The sequence below is a fragment of the Protopterus annectens genome, chromosome 16.part0 (assembly GCF_019279795.1).
Source record: "Protopterus annectens isolate FY-2018-M chromosome 16.part0, PAN1.0, whole genome shotgun sequence".
In the NCBI taxonomy this organism is placed as follows: Eukaryota; Metazoa; Chordata; order Ceratodontiformes; family Protopteridae; genus Protopterus; species Protopterus annectens.
Window position 1 is genome coordinate 424175906 of NC_056750.1, and position 24124 is coordinate 424200029.

At 43.8% G+C, this 24124-nt stretch overlaps 1 protein-coding gene across 1 annotated transcript in view; it reads right to left on the reverse strand.

Annotated features, from left to right (window-relative positions):
* RABEPK (Rab9 effector protein with kelch motifs) overlaps window positions 1-24124 on the reverse strand; it is a 1512433-nt gene that overhangs the window by 993422 nt on the left and 494887 nt on the right. The window contains exon 4 of the mRNA XM_044058697.1: window positions 4680-4832. Coding sequence (XP_043914632.1) covers window positions 4680-4832 — 153 coding nt within the window. The remainder of the gene's footprint in view (window positions 1-4679; window positions 4833-24124) is intronic.

Sequence of the window (24124 nt, forward strand, 5' to 3'; positions counted from 1 at the left end):
TTGGCTATGAAGGGAATTAGGTAACCTCTGGATATAATGCGAAGCACCCAGCGATCTGTTGTTATGGACTCCCATATTGCCAGGTGCTTCGAAAAACGCCCCCCGACTGCCTCCAGAGTGGAGCAGTCGGGAAACCCCTCAGGGGTTCTGCGTGGGCCTCTCAGAGAAAGGTTCTCTGGACCCAAAATTCCTCGGACCCCCTCTGCCTCTGGGGCGGCGTCCTCCCTGTCCTCCTCTGCCACGAGAGGACTGGTTGTCCTGAGCAGACTGAGATTGATGCGATTTTCAAAACCACATCTTCTTCTGACCCTTTTGGTTCTTGGAAAAGGACCTCTGGGTCGCAGAGAAGCGGACTCCGATGGCAGACAAGGTCTTCCCATCTTTCTCGCTCTGGACAAGAGTGTCGCGAACGGTTTTCCCGAACAGTTCAGAACCATCAAAAGGGGCATTCGCGAATGACGCCTTAAAGAGTTCCAAGAAGTCACAGTGACGGAGCCAGGCCTGTCTCCTCATGACAAGCCCGACTCCGCCAGCTCTAGCGGCTCCCTCTGTAGCATGAGACAATAGCCGCATAGAGGTATTAGAGATAGAGCGGAGGGTGGCCATTCGGGAAGAGTACAAATCTTTGTCTCCCTCCGACATGGACCCCGGGGGGGAAGCAGCGTATTCCTTAATTACCCGCTGCATCCTAATAACGTGTGCCATATAGTTCAAGGCCCTCATAGAGAAGGTCGCTGAACTGAAGGCCCGCTTCCCAAGATGGTCCATCGCACGAGACTCCTTGCTCGGAGGATGGACCATGGGGCTCTCTTGGGCCAACTCTTTCTTAGTGGCTGCAGCCACCAACATGGCATCCACAGGGGGACCTCTGCTCCAATGTGATCTCTCTGCAGGGGGGCTCAAAATTTTGTCTGGGCGCTTGGGGATCGGCTCTACGGTGTCCGGTTCCTTCCAAGCCCTAGAGGATATGAGATCCACCAGGGGGTCGGGTGGAGGGGACACCCAAGAGGTAGATGTTCCTGCCTCGAACGCCTCAAGGAATACGGACTCGTCAGAGGAAGCCTTGGGGGCAGACCACCCACCTCTGATTTTGAGCATTTCCATCATGTCTCCAAAGGAGACATCCTCAGGGGGTGATCTCGGGGAGCCTTCCCCTTCATCCAAGTCCGTATCTTCTGTGAGACTCTCAGGAGAGTCTATGTGCCTCCTTTTGCACTTTGCCTTGTGAGGAATCTCCTCGGGGGGGCTGTCCGGGGAGTCCTCACGGGCTGTAACCTGTTCCACTGGAGCTCTTAAAGGCGCTGAGGCAGGCTGCCCAGAGGTCCGAATGAGGGGAGCCTGGAAGCACTCGACAGTGCCCTCTCCACCGCAGCGAAAGCCGAGGGGGAACCGCTCTCAGAAGGATCCGAGATCAGACTCCCACTCGGATCCGAAGCGGGGATCGGACCTGGCGCCAAGAACATCGGATCCGAAGGACCAGTGTGCTCCGACCGGGACGGAGCCGAAAGCACACCGAATCCCTCGGATCTGAAGCTCGGCCCACGGCTCCAAGCGGTCGGATCCGACAGACTCAAGGGAATAGTCGGCGCCGAAGTGCCCAGCACGGTCGGCTCCGATCTACCCCCGGATCCAACGTGGCTCGGCTCCGAGCCCGGAATGCGGGTCGGAGAAGGAGCTATAGGAGCGAAAAAAGGGGTTGAGCTCCCCCCCAGAGGGGGGGGGGGAGGCAAGAACACTCCCATCTGCATCTGGGCCTGGATGAATCTCCTCATCATCCGGTCCATATCCGCATCAAACATGCTAAAGGTGGACCTCGACGAGGCCACCGAGGCAGACCTGGAGTGTCGCCTCGATGACCTCGACGGGGACTGGATCACCTCCTCCTCGGGACCCGGGGAGGAACAAGGGGATCGGATCCGAGGAGGAGGAGATCGAGAAGACTTGGACAGGGAAGCCCTCTTGGCGGGTGGGGCCGAAGAAGAGTCCTCGGCCCACCGCTTAAGGTGCTTCTCCCGCCGCTTCTCTTTCCTGGCCTCCCTATCCTCCGGAGCCGAAGTGGGAGGTTGAGTCCCGGTCGGAGGAAGGGAGGCAGGGGTGACCGCTACCGGGGGGGGTAGCGGGCACCGAAGCACCGGAGGCCGAAGCAGAGTCTGGGGGTAGAAGACCCGCCAGAACTAGCTTCGACCTTCGATCCTTGAGTGCCCTGGGGTTGAACGCAGCGCAAATCGCGCAACCTGAAGAGAGGTGTTCAACCCCAAGGCACCTAACGCACCGAGTGTGGCCATCAGCCGGTGAAAGCTTGTGACCATACTAGGTGCATTTCGAAAAAATTGCCTTAGGGGCCTCCGACATACTAAAGTAAGCACACTCACTAGGCCCCTAATCCAGTCACACACACACGCTACGACCAGCAGGGAAGGGGGAATTATACTTAAAATAAAACAAGTAAGTTATAAAAGTAAAAGGAGAAAGGGTAAACCTATCACACACATTACCAATCACTCAGAAGAAAAAAATATAAAATCTATTTTTCTCACAAAACGCCAAGAGCTCTGAACCTAGCTGTTGCTTGAAGAGCGGCAAACTAGATCTGAGGTCAGTTAGGGCAGGCAGGGGATTATGGGTAAGGGGGAGGAGCTAGGAGCTCGGATCTATGCTATGTTAGAAGTTGCCGGCTCGGATCCGAGATCGGATCCATATCCCACAGGTTGCTGACAAATGAAGTTCCTACTTCAGATCTACAGTTATCTCATCCAGGTCAAAAAAAGTTATCATTCCTCCATACTCTGCCCTGACCAGACCACCTGTAGAATATAAAGCCCCTTTTAGTATGTAGCATTCCAAACCCATCTCTTAGCTAAAAAGATCCCAGAAATTCTTTACTAAAAAGATCACCAGACTAAAGACCCTCAGTTACCATGACAGGCTTGAGACTCTCACTCTGTGGTCTGTATCTTACAGTCTCCTGCACAATGATTTATTTCAAGCATTCTATGCAGTTAAGGATCCAACCTTCCTTAACCTCTCTACACATCCACAAAACAACTGATTGCACAAACACTCAAATTATTTCTTGAATCACCATCAATAAATAAATAAAGCACACAGGTGTGACATATTTATCACACAATAATTTAATAATCATCTGTTACGTATTAGACAGTGATACCCTAACTTCCTTTAAGGCAAACCTTAACAATTGGATAACTTTGTTTTGCCAACCTGGAAGCAGGAGGTAAAAACCAGGTGGAAACAAGCTGTCAAACAATCCACTTTATTACTAAGTGCTTTTAAGAGCCAAAGAATTTTGACCTCCAAGTGGAACTTGATTTTTACTTAAAAAATGAAGAGGAGGTTAGGTGAAACACCTTATCTGGTTATCAGTAGGGGTAACAATCTAAAAGAACTGGTGGAGGATGAACCCACTAAGAACTGTGACCATTGTAGATCTAAGATGTCAAAATGTGGGAGACGTAAAACTTACAGATTCATTAATGATGGATATGTCAGTTGTGACACTCAGAGGGGTACTGTATTTAGCTACTTGTGTCTCCTGTACATCATTTTATGTCGGTAAGACTAACAGAAAATTAAGACAGAATCTGCAAACACATAAGAGACATTAAAAATAGGAAAACAAGTACACAACTAATGCTTTATACAGACATTCAGTGGTTTGTGACAATTTTAATACATTTATTTTTCCCATTATAGACAGTAATTCTAAACCCTAGAGGTGGTGACATTGAACATTTCCTAGAATACAAAGAGTTATGCTGGCAAATTAGGTTAAATGCCATCCAACCAATAAGGCTGAACCGTAATCTTTCTTTAATAAATGTTTTAAAAATGAGATATTTTAATATTTGAAACATTGATTTCTTAGGTGTTTTAATCGTTTAGTTTCATTTTGATTAATTATTATTATTATTATTTATGTTTTTAACACTACATATCTTAGCAACAGTTCTTATGCTAATGAATTTCATTAATTATTCAAAAGTGCTGTAATGTGATTTGCTTAATATTCATTATATGTGCTCTGTGATTGGTGTTTTTAAACTTTAAACAGCCGTCCTACCTCATTATTCAATTTTACTCTGATGAAGTCCCATGTCTAAGTTTAGTAAGGGGAAGAAAGCACTTAGTAATAAAGCAGACTGTTTAACATTTTTTTTTCTGCCTAGTTTTGCTGCCTGCCCCAGTTCTTAGTCTTGTTTGGAGTGAAGAGAAGGAGTATTTTGGAAGGAAGAGGTGCCATGTGAGTGAAGGTGTTGGTAAGGTGATTATGTTCCATGGACTTCTAAACTCTATGACTCGATGAATCCATTAAAGTCTACTGTTACAAGTAGCTGAAGGAAACACATCCTGTTTCCCAATGCACTAAGATTTGTGTGTGGGGGGGTTCTACTCCCTTAGTGAGGGTGTTCATATGCACCTTCAGTTTATTGTAGCCTTTCCAGTCCTAACACTTCAATTATTTTTACTCAACCTAACACAACCTCACTTCCAGAAGACAATGTTAAAGTTGGTAAATGTTCAACTAAACAGATCCAAGCATCAAATGTTACTTTAAACCTTAATCAGCAGTATTAAATATTTCACTGGACTAATTTTAAGAAGCAGATTTAAAATATGTTATAGGTAAAAATGACAGCCTGGCAGGGAAGAGACATTACCTGAGTCTAACACCTGAACACAGTTTCGATTGCTATACTGATCTGCGCCACCAAATACCCACAGACTGTTGAAATTATTTGTTGGGCAAAAGCTGGCATGTTCATAGCGAGGTAGCAGACCTTCCCATAAAGGTATATCCCATTCATATGCATCTGTAAAACAGGAAGAAATCACTAACATTATGACAAATATAGTCTGAATGCAGATTTATAGAATATTTCCCCTAAATAGAGCTGTATAGATTGCACACACATTTGAAATTACAAAAAATACTTCCAGTGCAAATAGTTAAAGATACACTTGAGAATGTGGGAAGCAGAATAAAAAGAACTTATGTACTTACCATAACATTCCATCTGTGTTGTCCCTTTTCATTCTTCCTCAACGACTTGGTTCAGCTCTGACCCTTTGATCTCATTTGGCCATTTTTTGCAGCTTGTGGAACACTGAAAGCTCTCGAGCTGCTATTCTACCTATAATGCATTAGTCCCCTGCCATACCTCAGATCTTGTTTGCTGACTTTAGTGAAAAAGAAGTTATGTACTTACCATAACACGAAGAAAAAGTGTAGACAAACTTTGGAAAACTAAAAAAACAGAGTGCGAACAAGTCCAATAAGCCAAAGCCTAGGCTTTGGCTTATTGGACTTGTTCGCACTCTGTTTTTTTAGTTTTCCATACTTACCATAACACAGAAACAAGGAGAAGGTACAGGCTTTAACACTAAGCAACAGAGACTGCAACCAGCGACTCAAATAAAAATAAAATTATATTAATTTATTCTTAGGTAAACGCTTTCATGATACACATCACTTCTTCAGACCATAATAAAACACCCAATGAAACCACATTTAAATAACAACAAAACATCTGACGACAACCAATCATAAGAATATGCATTCAGCATTGCTATGATACAAATGAGACAAGTCCAAGCTCACTAAAAACAGTTATAAAATCTTCAGAGTATCAAGTCATTATTCATTTTTAATATATTTCAGATGCATGAACATTAATATAAACTAACTAAAATAAAATGAGTAACCACTAGCACATCTAAAAACTCTATGTTGGTCGAAGAGTAATGCATTGTAAATCTAAGAAAAAAACTACTATTATATATGTGGTTCATAAACCTTTCTAAATCAGCCAACCTACCTTCCCAGAATAGAAACACGTCATCCACAAACTGGCAATAAAAGTGAATATGAGGTGCATATTCAGTGGATCCTAATATATTAGCCATTTCCCAGTGTGCCATGACCATACTGGCATAGCTATTTGCACACGAAGTCCCCATATTTACGCCAGAGGTCTGTAAGTAATAAGTATGGTCAAAAATGAAAGCATTATAATTCAATACCATCTCTAAAAGAAAAAATATAAAATCAGTGGTCTATGTTCTGACAGAAATTGTCTAACCATCCCGATTCCTGGAACTCAAGTCAATCCTGTTCTTGTCCCTAACTTCATGATAAAAAACTTGCAAAAATTGCTTTGTGTCCTTGAGCTACTATGGGGCAGAATGGTGGTAATAAGAGGTGTTATGCTTACAGAAATAGAAGTTATGTTCTTACCATAACGTTCCATGTTAGTTGTCTTCTTCTCGCCTTCTTCTTGCTGGATGGGTTCGGAGCCGACCTCGGCTCCGACTCGGTCACTCTAAAAGCTCGAGAGTTGGTTCCACCGGCTCGAGGCTCCCCTTATATCCCACAATGCTAGGCGAGAGTTACCTCAGATCTCGTTTGTAAGCTAACCCCAGCTTATAACAGAAACAGTATAACTGTAAAAAACAGAATCCACCTCTAACAACAGGAAGAAGAAGGGTGACCTACATCCTGAAACAAGAAATATGCATAATAGCATATAGCTAAGAAAGAGGTGGTAGAAAGAGAGGTCACGATCACAACTCCTCTAGGTCTGTCCAGGCCAGGGGAAGGAGGGTGGGGCAAGAAGAAGGCGAGAAGAAGACAACTAACATGGAGCGTTATGGTAAGAACATAACTTCTATATGTTAAGTTGTCTATCTCGCCTTCATTCTTGCTGGATGGGACCGTCCCTAGCACCTTGTCCCGGGTGGCCTAACGGAACAGACTCCTGAGAACAGTGGAACCAAAATTAGCTCTATGCCTAGAAGCTAAATCCAACTTATAATGGGAAATAAAAGTGTGAGGAGTAGCCCAAGTAGCCGCTGCACAAATGGTGTCAATAGGCAGTCTGTCTTGGAAGGCTAGAGAAGTAGCCAAAGCTCTGGTGGAATGGGCTTTAGGCTTATTAGGCAGTTTTGGTGTCTAATCTCATAAACAAGGGTAATCAGAGATGTTAGCCATCTGGATAAAGATACCTTTGAAACTGGAAGTCCCTTTCTGCTTTCCGCATAGGAGACAAACAGCTGATCAGATTTTCTGAATTGTTTCGTCCTGTCCAAGTAGTACCTTAATTGACGATGAACATCCAGACAGTGTAATTTTTGTTCAGACCTATTTGAATACTCCGGGAAAAAGACAGGGAGGTCAATGCATTGGTTTAGATTTGATGTTGAAACCACCTTAGGCAAAAAGGACGGGTTAGTTCGTAAGGAAACTCTGTCCTTATGGAACACAAGGTAAGGAGAACGACAACTGAGTGCTTGAAGTTCTGAAATTCTTCTAGCTGATGTGATAGCCACCAGAAAGAGAGTTTTCCATGATAATAACTTTAAGGAACATGAAGCTGCAGGTTCGAAGGGGAAAGAATCAAAGAAGCAAGAACTAAATTTAGGTCCCAAGGAGAAGGAGGATTTCTTACAGGAGGTCTGAGAAGAAAAACTCCTTTCAAAAAGGCTTTGCAGAGTTTGTGGGACATTAGGGCAGATTCAGAAATACCCACATGGAAATTAGAAATAGCTGCCAATTGAACCATAAGAGTAGATGGAGATGAACCTGCATGGAAGAGTTCAGCAAGAAAATCAAGGACTAGTTGGATGGAAGCGGTGAAAGGATCTATGTCCTTTCCTTGTGCCCAATATGAAAAGCGTTTCCACTTACTCAAATAAATCTTTCGAGTAGAAGATTTATGGGAAGCTATCAAAATATCTCTAACAGAGTGAGATAATTGAGGAAGCCTGGCTACGGTTGGAAGTGGAGGAACCAAGCAGTGAGGTTCAGAGAGGGGAGGGAGCGATGAAACTGACCCGACTGATGGATCAGAAGATCTGGAACTAGGTCCAGATTCCACGGTCACTCCAAAAGAAATCGATGCAGAAAGGGGAACCACACTTGTCGAGGCCAGTAAGGAGCAATGAGGATCAATGAGGCCTTCTGAGCGATAGCTTTCTGTATTACTTGAGAGATCAGTGGGAAAGGAGGAAATGCATACAGAAGTCCCGGGCCAAACTTGGACTAGCGTCCCTGCTGGGTTGGCCTGGTAAAGGGAATAGAGTGAAGTATTCTCTGCACTTGCTGTTTTGGGGAGTAGGAAAAAGATCGCAGCAAGGCTGACCCCACTTGAGAAAAATCTCTCTCACTACAGAGTCTTTCAGAGACCACTCGTGAGGCATGAGAATAGCTCTGCTCAACTTGTCCACAATGTGATTGGACTTCCGGGATGTGCGTTGCTATCAGAAAACGCTGAGAAGAAATCGCCCATTGCCACAGTCTGAGTGCTTCTCGACACAGGGGTATGATCTGGTTCCGCCTTGTTTGTTGATGTACCACACTACAGACATATTGTCTGTCTGGATTGCAATCGTTCCCAAGGGAAGAGAGTCTTGAAGGGCTTGCAACGCTAAAAGCACTGCTCTCATCTCCAGAACATTTATGTGCAAGTGGCATTCGTTTGGTTGCCATGTGCCCTGGACTGTCCTGCCCTGATAATGCCCCCCCCACCCGATCAGGGAGGCATCCGTTGTCAGAGTAGCAACCGGAGGAGGTGGAACAAATGGTCTCCCCAACAGGAGCTGGGGGGAAAACATCCACCACATGAGATGCTTTTTGCATGCTTGCGTGATCATAATGGTGTGAGACATTGGAAGTTCCTGGTATGACCATTGAGAAAAGAGCATCCACTGAAGGATCCGCATGTGGTATCTGGCCAATGGAAGGAGGGGTATGGCCGCTGCCATGATTCCCAACACCTTTAGAACTAACCTGGCTTTGGCTCTGTTGTTGTTGAGAAGTAGTGATACCAATTTTTGAATGTCTGATATCCTTTGGTTCGTTAGTGTTGCAGACATGTTTACAGTATCTAAATTTGCCTATGTAGGTAATAGTACGACAAGGCGACAAAACAGACTTTTCGCAATTTATTGAGATACCCAGTTTTTGACAGACGCGAAAAGTGTAATCTCTGGCCATCAGAAGGAGATGCTTGGTAGGAGCTGTGAGGAGCCAGTCGTCCAAATATGGAAACACCTGGAATCCTTGTCGTCTCAGGTGAGAAGCTACCACTGCTATGCATTTGGTAAACACCGGGGCAGTGGTGAGAGCAAAGGGCAGGGCCCTGAATTGAAAATGACTGGTTCCCAGCCTGAAGCGGAGGAATCTTCTGGAGCGTCTGTTCATTTTTATGTGATAGTACGCGTCCTGAAGGTCTATAGAGCACATCCAGTTTCCTTTTCCCAATAGGGGAAGAATGGATTGCAGCGTGACCATCCGAAATCTTGTTTTCTTGACCGATCTGTTCAAGATACTGAGATCCAAAATTGGTCTCCAGTCCCCTGTTTTCTTTGGAACTAAAAGAACCTTGAGTAGATTCCGGATCCTAGTTGGTCTGCTGGCACTGGCTGAATAGCTCTTTTTGCAAGCAGTTTTGAAATTTCCAAAGCTGCTATGTCCCTTTGAGCGGGTGGAACATCTGGAAGGGATTTTTTTGACTGATTTGGAAAACGAAGAAAGGGAATAGAATAACCTTCGAAATGATGGACTGTACCCATTTGTCTTGTGTCAAGGATAGCCAGGCTTCTGGGTCCAGTGACAATCTTCCCCCGACTGCCTCCGAAGATGGGCAGTCGGGCAACACCTCAGGGATGCTGAAAGGGCTTATCGGAGGACGTTTCTCGATTGCCCTGGTTCTGCGGACCCCTCTGCCTCTAGGCGGCGTCTACCATTGTTGTTCCCCCCTCTGCCTCTGGCGGGGAACCGACTCTGTGCGTCAGGCGAAGTCCCTTGAGATTGTTTACGGAACCACATCTTTCCCCCCCTTCTGGCCTTTGGGGTAAGGCCTAGAAGGAGTAGAAAAACGGACTCCGACGGCAGAAAGGGTCTTGCCATCAGTCTCGCACCTAGTCAGGGTTTCTTTCACTTGTGGACCAAAAAGAGATGATCCATCAAAAGGGGAGTTCGTGAAAGACGTCTTGAAAGGTTCCGCAAAATTGCATAGCCGCATCCAGGCGTGCCTACGTAAGGCTACCCCTGTTCCTGCGGCTCTGCTCGCTCCATCGGCCGCATAAGAGAGGAGGCGCATGGAAGAGTTGGAAATAGAATTAAGGATAGCCAGCTGCGTGTTCATTTTCTCTTGGAAACCCGCAGCTGTAGGGTCCTTCAGCATTTCACTCGCTTCTTTGATCAAGTCCCTTTGAAGACGAGTGAAATGGCACAGGTAATTCAGCGAACGCATAGTAAATGTCGCTGAGGAGAACATCCGCTTCCCGTACCTATCCATGGACCTAGATTCTTTGTTAGGTGGATGGACAGGCACTGAAGGATCAGCCAGTTCCTTCTTTGTGGCGGCAGCTACCACCATAGCATCCACAGAAACTCCTTTTGATAAAAATTCCTTGTCTGATGGAGCTGTGATGAATTTGGAGGGTCTCCTGGGAGTGGGGTCCACTGAATCAGGAGCCGTCCATGCCTTTTAGCAACCACCTGCATGAGGGGGTCAAGGGGGACACCCAGGAGGTGGAAGGCCGAGAGCCAAACGCCTCAAGATACACAGATTCGTCCTCCGAAGGGTTGAGGGCTGGCCAATTTCCCCTCTGTTTAAGGATCTCCAGAATGTCTGCAAATGAGACATCTTCAGAAGGGGAACGGGGAACCCTCAGAATCATCCAGATCTGTGTCCGGCGTGATAGACTCAGGTGAGTCAATGTGCTTCCTCTTGCACTTCCTCTTCCGAGGGGCTCTTCTGCCAAATCAGCAGAGGCCTCCGAAGAGGATGAAATCCCCAAAGGGAGCTCCTGAGGAGTTGGCTCTCTGCGGTCCGGGATGAGGGAGTGAGTCGACTTACCCTGAGGCAGCATAGAGGGAGGGGCTGACGGAGCCGACTGTGGAGTAGAGCCAGGCTCTAACACACTCCGCATGACCTCGAAAGCACCCCTGTCAGGCAGAGCCAGAGGTCCCCGCTCCGAGGAGCTAAGGACCCCCCTCGGCACTGACAGTGATGGCTCCGAGGCCGATGTCGGAGCCGAACTCACCAGCGCCGAAGCACCGAGAGGGAGAGGGGGGTCGGACAAGGGCCCGATGCCACCCACCCCCTCGGAGCCGACGAGGGAAGTCCGGCGCCGAGATTCCTCCATGGAAGAAAACGGAGCCGACGACGGAGCCGAAGACAATTGTCTCGGCTCCGAGGTGACCACAGTCTCGGTTCCGACACGACCCGGCTCTGAACTCAAGAGAGTCGAAGGAGGAAAGAGTTGATGGACCGGGGCAGGCACCGACTGATGAGTCGGGCTCTGAAGCATCTGGGCTAGTGCCTCGGACTTGAGTAGTCGACTCACCACCCTCTGAAGGTCATGATCGGACAGCCTCGATGACCTAGAGGAATGAGACCTTTGGCTCCGTTCAGACAGCAGGGGAGATCCTGGAGCCGAATGAACGGAGCCAAGAGAAGGTGACCTAGACCTCTTTCTGGTTGTCGGCTCAAGATCTTGTCGGAGCCGACACGGTACCTCGATAACCTCGGCTCCGGCCGGAGCCGAAGAAGCCACAGAAACTGTGGACTGAGTCTTATCGGCTCCAGCCGGAGCCGATAAAGGCAAAGGTTGAACAACCTGAGGTCTCGGCTCAGAAGCCGGAGCCGAAGACCTCGATGCCTTGGAGGGCTTCCCTGTTGAGACAGACAGGGAATCCTCAGGCTTCAACAATCCTCTCAGAATAAGCTTGTTTTTTCTTTCCTGCAGGACCCTGGGGCTGAAGCCATGGCAAACAGCACAGGAGTCCTGCAGGTGCAAAGGCCCCAGACAATAGACACAAGAAGTGTGAGCGTCTGTCAGAGACATTTTCTGACAGCACGCATCACACTTCTTGAATCCAGAGACCTTTGCTTCTTTTGACATAGCCTAACTGGTGAACACAAACACACACTCAAACACACCAGTTATACCCTGTCAGAATAACAACTTTAGTAAAAATACTAAAAATAAAGTACAATAAACAGTAGTAAACTACACAAACACTCCCTAGGGAAGGGAAGGCCTAAGGCCCAAGGGAAGAACTAAAAGTTCTTTTAAACAAGAAACGGGAAAAATTAGGTCGGGATAAAGTTCAATGAACTACACTAATTTGAGAATAATTAAACTAAAAAAGGGGTAAAAAGAGTAACTTTTAATAGAAAAGCTAAAACTCACCAGGAACCGGTAGAACAACCAACCTCGAAGCTGTAGCGGCAAACGAGATCTGAGGTAACTCTCGCCTAGCATTGTGGGATATAAGGGGAGCCTCGAGCCGGTGGAACCAACTCTCGAGCTTTTAGAGTGGCCGAGTCGGAGCCGAGGTCGGCTCCGAACCCATCCAGCAAGAATGAAGGCGAGATAGACAACTTAACATCTTCTATTAATCTATATAAAGAAACAATTGCGACCCATCTCAGATAAGTATACCATACATGAACATTTTACAATCATGGTTTAGTATATAAATGTGCATGTATGAAGCTGGATCTGATGGATCCTTACCCTCTTTAGGTATTACAGCTACCACTGCTTTCTTCCAGGACAGTGGTACTTCTCCTGCTCTTAAGATACTGTTAAACAAAACCTTTCAGATCTTTATCAGGCCTATCTGTACTTTTGTGAGAGAATTGTATTTGACTGGCACCTGACTGATAAAGGAAGACTGGTCTAGGGCTTGGACTAAGCATCCCCATTGGTCCTTTTGAATTTTTGTTAGAGTTTTTTCAGTTTTAGCTTCTGGTGTTTAGGCCCTGCATCTGGGGCGGCCATGGTGGTGCAGCGGTTAGTGTTGTCACCTCACAGCAAGAGGTTCCCTGGTTCAATCCTTGGCTGGTGTGCCTTCTGTGTGGAATCTGTATGTCCTCCCTGTGGTCGTGTGGGTTTCCTCTGGGTGCTCCGGTTTCCTCCCACATCCCAAAGACATGCTGTAGGTGGATTGGACACTCTAAATTGGCCCTAGGTGTGAGTGCATGTGTGTGTGTGTGTGCCTTCTGTGGAAGGTTAGGCGCCGGGCTAGCAATTCAACACCGTAAAACTACACTGCCAATCATGAGTGGACAGGTGATCCGCTGTGGCAACCCCTAACCGGGAAAAAGCCGAAAGAAGAAGAGGATTTAGGCCCTGCATCTGAGCAGGTTTCTGCTTGTTTGTACTGAGATGAACTGAGGTGTGATACCAGATGACTAGAGGCTTCTGAGCTTCCAAAATACCATATGTTGCCTGTTTTTCTTTTTTTTTTCTTATTTATACTATTTACTGCACTTTCTTATTGCCTACCATCTACTTTTTTATTGTATTTACTTACTGTGTAAAAAAATTACACTGTTATACTGCAATTGCCTGCTACACTGTGCCTTTTAAATCAAAATTGATTGCTGTTTTCAATGTTTAGCAAGCTTTTTTGTTGTTTCCAATGTTTGATAAGTCTTTACTGGTATTTTTCACTGTTTTAAAACTATCTGTTCTGCTTGCTCTGGTTTTCCCACCAAGCAGTACTTAATTAACTGATCTGTTAACTCTTTAAATCATTAATTTAGAGCCTCTTGACTGATTTTCTGCTGTTTTAAATGCTTTTTCAGTGTCTCACTGCTATTTTTCTGCTGTGTTAAACATTATCTAGTGTTTCCTGCTGAAACTAGGGTAGCTAGTAGCTGTAGCATAGTCCAGATCCAGGCCTGCTGCTTTTGGAACTATTTGCAGTGGTTTGTTTGTTCTGAGCATGTTTTCCAGGCCATCTTGGTTTGGAAAGGGCCTATCTGCACTTTTGTGAGAGAACTATGTTTGACTGGCACCTTACTGGTAAAGGGAGGTCGGCCTAGGGCTTGGAATAAGCATCCTCATTGGTTCTTTTTAATTTTGTTATAGTTTTTTTCAAGTTTTAGCTTCTGGTATTTAGGCCCTGCATTTGAGCAGGTTTCTGCTTATTTGTGCATCACACAACACCGCGCACTGCCTCACAATTCTGCGCCAAAGCCAGACAGTTAAATTCAACAAATTTTGGAGACTCAGTAGTGAGAAACACAGATGTCCCTCTCACCAGGCTGAACAAGGAGGAAGTCAAGGTCAGCTGCCTGTCCAGTGCCAGGATTCGCCAAATCACTCATGCACTTGGCTCTCTCAGCAACAAGTACCTTTATGACTCTGTCATAGTTCATGTTGGTGTGAATGACCTGAGACATACCTCGCTGGACTACATGAAGCGAGACATGGTCGAGTTCTTTGAGTATATCCGCCAGGCAAATAAGTCCCTAGCCTTGAGCAGAATACCACCCTCACCTGGAATGATGCCACAGTATAAATAAAAAATTATTGATTTCAATAACTGGCTTAGTTTTTGGTAAACAAACACAGTTGGCCAGCAAATGTAACAGATGAAATCAGCCCAATATATAAGTAGATAAAGCGATTTAATAGAATAAATAACAGACCGGTTTCGGCAAAAATATGCCTTCTTCAGTGTTGAAAAAAACAGACATGAATAGATGCAATTAAACATGCAAATAAATACTTTTGGCTTACCAATGAACACACTGATAAGCCAATACTCATGAATAATACATGAAAATCCAAAACATGGTAAATCTATGAGACCAAGCTTATATATTGTAATGAAAAATTAGAAATAATTCATCCTTAAAAAAACACAAGCGCAGAATACAGCAATAATATAAATATAATATAGGTATATACAATTGCTCATATATATTTTTTATATAAACAAAATATGTCCAAACATGAAATATCAATAGACACTACATTGTCAACAATGCACCAGTAGGTACTAGCTTCCCTACTGAAATAATGCATATATATTAAACATATATTAACTGTGATATTCCAACATGTATGTACAATATTTCGAAATATGAAAAAAACAAAAATGTACCATACTTGATGCTCATAAATAGTGATGTAGGAAATATACTTTGTTCCTCATAAAAAAGTGGTTAAAGAGGATCATTGAGTCCAGGTGAAAAGAGTGCACCCAACCTTATAATCCAGTATTTCTCCTTGTGATCCAATATGCCGTGCCACCCTGATGTGTTGCTACGGTCACCAACTATTCTGTCAATGATCATGAACCTAAACTGGGCTTGTTGATGTTTGGAAACATGTCTATACAGTGCATTAGTCTCCTTCTTATTTTTAATGTCACTGCGATGTTCATTTATGCATATTCTTAATGGCCTAGAGGTCTGGCCAACATAAAATGCCCCACAATGACATGAGGCCAAATAGACAACCCAGTTGCTGCTGCAATTGCCAAATATTTTACACTCATAGACTTTACTGGTGTTACGACTAGGAAAATGCTTGGATTTGGTAATCTGTTTGCAGGACTCACAATAGCCACATGGAACAGTACCCAATAACTCATGTCCTGTTATAGTTAGTTGTTTATGAATAGCTCCTCCACTTCCAATATGTTTGTAATGTGAAAATAAGGAACCCACTGTTTTCCCTTTCCTGTATGAGAATTGGCATTGTTCTCCCAAAAAGCATCTGAGTTGTTCATTGGCCAAAAGAATGTTCCAATGTTTGTTTATGATATCCCTAACAGCATAATAATTCCTGCCATATGTGGTAATAAACTTGATAGAAGAAGTTCCTGAGTCTGCCGATGGAATCTTATAATCCAACAATGTTTTTCTGTTCAAGTGAGATGATCGTGTCCATGCATTGTTAATGTCTTCAAGTTTATACCCTCTGTTAACAAATCTATGACAAAGATCAAGACTGGCAACATCGTAATCTGTTTGGTTGGAACTAAGGCGTTTCATACACATAAATTGTGATACCGGGAAGTTCCTGATGGCATGGCTTGGGTGCATGCTTGTAGCATGAAGTAAAGTGTTATATTGGGGGTACTTGCGAAATACTCGGGTGGTCAAAGTATGGTCTGGGTTCCTAGATATAGTCACATCCAGAAAAGTGATGGTTTGCATATCAGAAGTAATGGAAAATTCAATACCCTAGATGTTGTCATTTAAATATTTAACAAATTCCTGCAAATATCCAGCATCCACACGCCATACCATCCAGCAATCATCCAGGTACCTACACCAAATGTCCATTTTCACCAAATATATATTATGGGAAACATCATAGATCATACATTCCTCAAAAAATGCCATGAACAGATCAGCGTAGATGGGAGCAAAGGAAGCCCCCATAGCTGTACCTTGGAGCTGCCAGTAACATTGGCCTTGAAAATAGAAGACATTTTTACAAAGTACATGTTATGTCATGCAAATAAGCAATGTGTTAAACCCTGGTGTGTATAGTCCAGCTCTATCTAACCAATATTGGAGAGCTTGTAAACCAGCCCAGTGTGGTATGCTGGTATATAATGCTTTAACATCTAAAGAGCACATTAAGCACCCTGGCTCCAATTGTGTGACCTCGATAATTTTGAGGAACTGTGTGGTATCCTGCAGCCTTGCCCGGACCAAACTCAAAAGTGGTTTAAGATAATGTGTCAGAAAAGCAGACATGGGTTCAGTTAGGGATCCAATACCCGAAACAATTGGTCTACCCGGAGGATTGGTTAATGATTTGTGTATTTTGGGTAATAAATAAAGAATTTGCTTTCGAGGGTCCTTAACTGAAAGTTGGGAGACACAACTCTTAGTAATAATACCTTCCTCACATGCTAGGTTCAAAAATGTATCAATTTCTTTTTTAAAATTCAGCGTAGGGTCAATGGGCATGTTCATATAACATGCAGTGTTGGATAATTGTGATATACCTTCTTGCAGATAATCACTAATATTTTGAACCACCACAGCCCCACCTTTGTCTGCGGATAGTATGACAATGTCCTTGTTGTTTACGTAACTGTTGAAGGGCAGTGTTCTCTGGCTGTGAGAGGTTATGTCCCATCATGGTATATCCTAAATTCTGAAAATGTAGGTCCCTAAAGACAGACTGCATAAAGATGGACACATGCTTATTCATAGGTGGCTGAAAATTAGATTTGCCAAATCTAAATTCATTAGATCTTTGAGTTGTATCATCTGTAAAAAACAACTTTAAATTTAAACTTCGACAGAAACTGATAATATCTGTAACTATATGATACTCATAAGTAAAAAAAGCCAGGTATAAAATTGAGCCCTTTATTCAAAAGAAACTGTTGATCATAAGACAAACTGACATTCGACAAGTTCAAAACATTGTGGATTGGTTGCTGAGATTGACTTATGTTAAAAAGTTCTGGATTAATCCCTCCAGGGAATGTTCTAATGGGTCTTTTATTGTGCTTTCGTCCTCCTCTGTGTTTTGAACCATGTCTAAAGGGATGTTTTTATTAGTTTTCTTTCTATGTGGTGAATCCCTGTCCCCAGTACTGTCATAATCTGTGGGAGAGGAATCCTCTCCTGATGTACTGTTGTTGAAACCTTCTCTATTTTTAAGAATAGATCTAGGCCTTTTTCTAGTGCGATTTGGGGTGAATCCCTGGTTGACTTCTGCAAATCTAACTGAGCGGTTGAGCTCAAAGGGTCGTCCCCTCTGATATTCAGAGAAATCTCTGTGAAATTTTTTTATTTTTCTGTCTTTAATGTTTTTTTCATGAATTGTCCATTCTTTGGATAACCTCTGCAGATTGTCCTTAAATTTAGAAAGAGATTCAAATTTCTTACAGTCTAAACATAACATTTTGACCTCTTGAATATTAGTGTCCACCATCCTTTCATAATACTGTAAAAGAAGATTCACAAATAACATGGACCCAGTTTGTAAGGCTTCCTTCCAATCATTGCTTAATTTATCATCTGATCTTCCTACCAAAGGTTGGAGCCGTATTCGTAAGCCCCTAGGAGCAATGTTCTTGTTAGAATATGCCCTGAACAGTTTCAAGTGCCATATGTTTGACCTAAGATTCTTAAGGCCTTTAGTGAGGGAATGGAAGCATAAATCACAATCAGAAGATTTTTGTTGATCAGTACTGTTTGGATTATTGCCTGGTGAGGTATTGATCCCAAAGACTCCAATATCCTCCCGATCGGCACATAAACCAGAGAGTATACTTTCAAGGTCCATGCTGTGAAAATATGCCAAAATCAACCAAATTCACAATAATTGCCAAGTGATGGTAGTTATTGACAAGCCAGAAAAAACTAAATATATGATCTATTTGATACAGAAGTCAATCAGAGATACCCCAAACCATTTAAACAGAAAGTCCGGGAATCTATAGAATCCTCCAATACTAAATGGGTATTAAATTAGTTGTGGCAGTATGGTTATAAAAGGTATATATGCCACAACCAAAAATAGAACTCAGGAAAAATGACCAATTATGAATTTCCAACAACAAGGTGAATATAAGGAACCCCCTAACTATTAGACTGAAAACCTACTCTAGCCCTGTATAGTAATAGTGGTATAAGACTGGATATCCAATGCCTTAATAAAAACTGTGTTATGTAATTCACACTAACTGTGATCAAATATAGCAGCAACAGCACCAATATCAATATCAATATCAAAAACTAGTTATAACAGGATGTAGTCTTACTGCACAGTATCAATGAGACCGAGATATAACAATCCTGGCTCGACAAATCTGCAATGTTAATATAATACTCAAAATTCAAAAAAAACAAGTTCAATCGGACATGGACTGTGTTCATAATAGGGGCAATATAGATTGTGTGTTAGTTCCTCTACTTGTAATAAAAAGTTGTTATAGGAGAAACATCTGCTAACAACCCAATACAAAATGACCCACTCAATTATAAGGCAAAACAGTCCCAAAATATAGAACTGAATGTCTAAATATCTAAAAGCAGCTCTATATTCCAAAAACTTTATTATTCCATATATGTTCTAATAGTATGCATAGACATTGCTGACCACAAGGAGTTGAATATACTCAACCTGTATTGTTCAATGACCCCTACAAACTCAATGTATATAGTGGTTGACAGAAAATATGTTCATGTAACCACAAACAATAATATATATTGGATGAAACTAAATCCCTACATCAAAAAGATTTGTTGCACTAAGTATAACCAAAGGTTGGTATGCATTAATATATCCCAATAATGGACAATGTAGTAAATTCTAGACAATATCAAGTAATATTGTCTTATAACAAAACTAAGCCTGTAAGGTCTAAGGCCAAGATCAACAAATGTTCATAGGTTCATACTAGGCTATCTGCCCTGGGGCAATTATAAGCCTAGCCCGATACTGTATGGCTTACGCCACCCCTTGATTTGAGTATACTGTGCCCTTTTTAAGGTTTAGTTTACTGTGCCTCTGTCTAATAGTGACACGGGAGTAATCCCTGGGACAAACCTACGATCCCCCATCCACTTATCGAGATTCTCCTTGAAGAGATTCAGTGAGGTGCTCTGCCTCACATGAACTGGAATTCTATTCCAGAGCGAAGGGAGCCTCTGGGTTATGAACCTGTCCCTCCAGCAAGTTCTATTTATTTCTGTGCTGAGGTTCAAGTCCCTCGAGCGTGTGGCTCTAAGGGATTTAGATTTACTGAGGTGGAGCATGTCCATTAATTCTGGATTTGACATAGCTTTGTATGTCAGGCATAGATCGCCTAGAAGTAGGCGCTATGCAACTGAGTAGAGCTGGAGTTTTTTTAACCGAGCAGCATATGGCATCTGTTTGAGACCCTTGATCCTCTTGGTGAGATACTTTTGGGGTTTTTCTAATTGCTGCAGGTATCGGGTAAGGTACATCCCAAAAGGGGCATTGTATTCTATGATGGGCCTGATGAGGGATGAATAAAGGGGCACGATTACCTCTCTTGATCTAGATGTGAAACCCTTCGTGATGAGGTGGGCTATGTAGAAGGTCTTTCTAACCACTTTGGCAATGTGGTTTTCAAAGGAGAGATTGCTATCAACTTGGGTCCCCAGGTCCCTAATAACTTTCTCTGTACTTAATGGGTTTCTGCCTATGTGGTAATTTGTGGGCACATTGTTTTTGCCAAAGGGTATGACTATACATTTTTTGGCATTTAGCTTTAAACCATGGCGCTGGCACCAGTTATCTGTCTCTGTGAGACCTTTTTGAAGGATGTTTGTGTCAGCTGGAGAGTTGATTATGGCGCTCAGTTTGCAGTCGTCTGCGAACTTGGTGAGCCATAGTCCTCCCACATTTGCCTGTACCTCGGAAAAGTATATACCGAACAAGAGTGGTCCCAGGACAGAACCCTGTGGGACGCCACTTGTGACCGGTTTCGAGTCTGACATGGCTCCAGCAACTCTCACTCTGTGGGTTCTGTCTTTGAGCCAGTTTGCGACCCATCTTGTGACACAGGGGTTTATATTTAAGCTGAATAGCTTATCTATGATGCCCGAGTGGGGTATTGTGTCAAATGCCTTTGCAAGGTCCAGATAGGCTGTGTGGACTACCTTCCCTTCATCTATGGCTTTGGTGACTGTTTCAAAGAAGTCAACCAGGTTCAAAAGGCAGGATCTGCCCTTGACAAAGCCGAACTGGGTAGGATCTAGTGTCTGTAGGTCCCCAATGTCTTTCTTTATGAGCTCCATGATGATCCTCTCCATAGCCTTGTAGACTAAGCTAGTCAGGCTTATGGGGCGATAGTTTCCAGGGTCCGTAGAGGCTCCACCTTTGTGGAGTGGGACCACTGTTGCTGTACGCCATTCTGTGGGAACATATCCTGTAGTGAGGCTGAGATTGTATAGCTGTTTTATTTGAGGGATTAGTTCCTCTTGTAGTTCATGTAGGACGCAACCTGGGACGCCATCTGGTCCCATGGAAGCAGTGTTTTTTGCTTTGGAGTGGGCAGCCTTCACCTGAGCATCTGAGATGTTTGGGAGGCAGCCCTCTGCCGGGATAGATACTTGCTCTTTTGGGGGGGGGAGTTTGCACTGAACCTGTCTGCCAGGATATTGGCGATGTCTGTGGGTTCAGTGTATTTTTTGTCGTTTAGAATCAACTCAGAACAAGTCTGGGAGTTGCATCCCACGTTTCTAACATAACTGAAAAAAGCCTTATGATTGTCTTTGGTGTCCTGTGCAATTTTTCTCTCGAAGCTGGCCTTGGAGGATTTTATGAGGGATCGTAATTTTTTGCTAGTACTGATCAGAGATGCCTTCCCTATTAGGGATTTTGCTCTATCATGTAGTAGCTTCCTCCTTCTGTTGTACAGTTTATTTATGGCAGGGGTCCACCAGACTGGACGCCTACCTTTGGGTGATTGGGTCTTGGCTTTGTTTGGGATAGCATGATCCATGCATTCCTGGAGATGTCCGTAGAATGCATTTATATAGGATTCTGCAGTTTGGGCTGTAGTTTCCACTGGCCCTGGGGCCTTGAAGGATTCCACTTCGGTTTTGAGAAGTGAGAAGTTAGCTTTTGAGAAGTTTTTCACTGTGGTTTTCTGGGCTGGGGGTGGGGTCGGGATGTGGACATCCAGTGAAATTAATTTATGGTCTGATCTTACCAATGAGGGATATACTTCTGGTGTGGAGCATAGAGTCCCCATGTTGGTAATGATCAGGTCTAGTATGTTGTCCCCTCTTGTGGAAGTGGTGACTAGTTGTTCCATAGCATTTGAGTTTATAATTTCCAGGAATCTTTCGGCTAAGGTGCTGGGGCTTGAGTAGTGCTTCCAGTCAATGTTTGGGTAGTTGAAGTCGCCCAATATAATGGTGTTCGGAGAGATCTTCATGTTCTCCAATGTTTTCAGGAAAGCCGAATGGGATTCCTGACTTGAGAGGGTGGTCTGTAGGATGCTATAAACTGAAAAGCAGTCTTGCCCACTGTTAGTTGCACATGGATGGTCTCCGATACTTTGTGCAATGCCACTAACCTGGAGGTGTGGATATCCTTGATAAATATGGAAACTCCCCTTCCTTTTGTAGTTCGGTCCGGGTTTTGGGGCATAAAGCATGATATGAGGTATAGCCTGGTAGTGCTGGGGTGCTCTCTGGAGCCTTGAACCAGGTTTCTGTCACTGCACAGATATCGATGTTCTCCATACTGAGGAGAGCTTGATGCGTGCATCTTGAGGTTAAGACTTCTGGCGTTTAGCAGCATTACCCTTAGTTTCTTGTTCCTTGTGCTGTCTATGGGGGTGGGTTTGACTTTTGAGCCTTGCCTAAAAAAGGCACTATGGGGGTGGCAAGAGCCTTTGCCAATATCCGAAAGCCCAGTGGTGACAGGTGCAAGCCGTCCCTAGCGAAGCAACGTGGCTTGTCGAGCATGTCATCCCAGGCTGACAGACACGGGATCCCCTTTGAATGACACCAAATTTTTAGCCAATTGTTAAAATCGATCATTTTGTCTTTGTACTGTGGCATCATTCTAGGTGAGGGTAAGATGCTGCTCAAGGTCAGGGTCATACCAACCTGGGCTACATGATCAGACAGCTCCTCTATGTCTCTTTTCATGTAGTCCAGGGAGGTACGTCTCAGGTCATTCACACCAGCATGTACAATGACTGAGTCATATTTGTATTTGCTTTGGAGTGACCTGAGTGCTTGCGTTATGTGTTGGATCCTAGCACCCGACAGGCAGCTCACTGTGACCTTCTCTTTATTCAGCCTGGTGAGCGGGACGTCAGTGTGTCTGACAATAGAGTCACCTATAACAAGAGTATCAGGTGTGTTATTCAGCCTTAAGGGCTGTGGCTGCTTGGCACGCTGACTTTGTGGGTTATGTGTTGTGTGTGTTTTGTTTTGAGGTAGTGTTTGCTTGGATGTCTGCTTTGGAGGTCTCTGTTGCTTAGGTAGATTTTTATTTAGAGCCTCCGAGTATGTGTTTGTGTATTTATGTGTTTGGTTCGCTGATGTGGTGGGACTATGTGATACTGGAATTGTGTTGTGTGAGGTTACCTTCTCCTCCTGACTGGTTACACCAGTTTTGAGATGAGAGAGCTCAGCCTCCAGTTTGGCTAAATAGTTGCATCTCTCATATATATTTGAACCTGTTTGGAGGAGGAGAGGGTTGTCCGTGTACATGAGACAGTTGTAACATTGCCTCAAAATTCCCTGATTCACCAGCTGGACTGGAGAGGAAACCACTGACTGACCTTTGGACATGCTAGAGTAATAGGGAAACTGAATTTAAGACGGACCAATAGAGGACAGGGTAATCGTAGAGAGTATAAGAGTAAGTAGTGCTTATGGTTTAATAGTGCTAACTTGTAGGATTACTTAATTGGACCTGTGAAGGGCCTTAGAATGAGAATATGGTGTTTAAATTGAGAGATAGAGCAATTCTAAGGGAAAAAATGAAGAGCAGACTTTGTGGAGCCAGGAATAGTTTAAACCCAATTAGGCGGTGCTGCCCGCTGTTGCGCTATGCTCAAAAACGTGCAAAACCGCGCAAAAGAGGGTTTTAAGAGAGGAAGATGAAGGAGTTTTGGAACTGACCCAGAATGGCCAATAAAACTACAGTTTCAAGTCAGTAACCACTCCCACAGGGGCAGGCAGGCTGCTCAATGTTTTTCACTGCCACTGATCAACAGAGAGACTTTCCTTTAGCCCAAGCAAAAATGGCCTCACAGAAACTTACAAACAGTTCAAGAACAGCAAGCCTGTAACTGAACTTTTTTAAATCTCAGAAAAGTGGGAAAAAGCAAGATTTTTTTGTTTTTTTGTTTTTTCAGAGATAGCAGAGGTTAACAAGTATCAACAAGTTATAACAGTGCAGTAAATGACCCCACACAAGAGTGCTAGGCCAAAGACAGATAAAATGCAAGTTTTGAGAAAAAACGATTTTAAAAATAAGTGCAAACAGGAAATTCAGTAAACAGCTCTAGGTTGTGCTCTAAATACAGTTACTAATGCAGAAATCAAATTTAACAAGCCAGAAAATGCTCAAAATAGGCGGCTATGCAGAAAAACTTAGCAAATAAACAGAGGAAAAATACTTAAAGTCTCAAAAGTGGCTCCTTTCTTCTCTCAGCATTTTCTCCTCTTGGTGGGTGCTTCACCAACAGCCAACAAGCCTGAAAAGACGCCAAAACCATGAGGCAACCAGGTTTTAAGAGAGGAAGATGAAGGAGTTTGGGAATTGACCCAGAATGGCCAATAAAACTACAGTTTCAAGTCAGTAACCACTCCCACAGGGG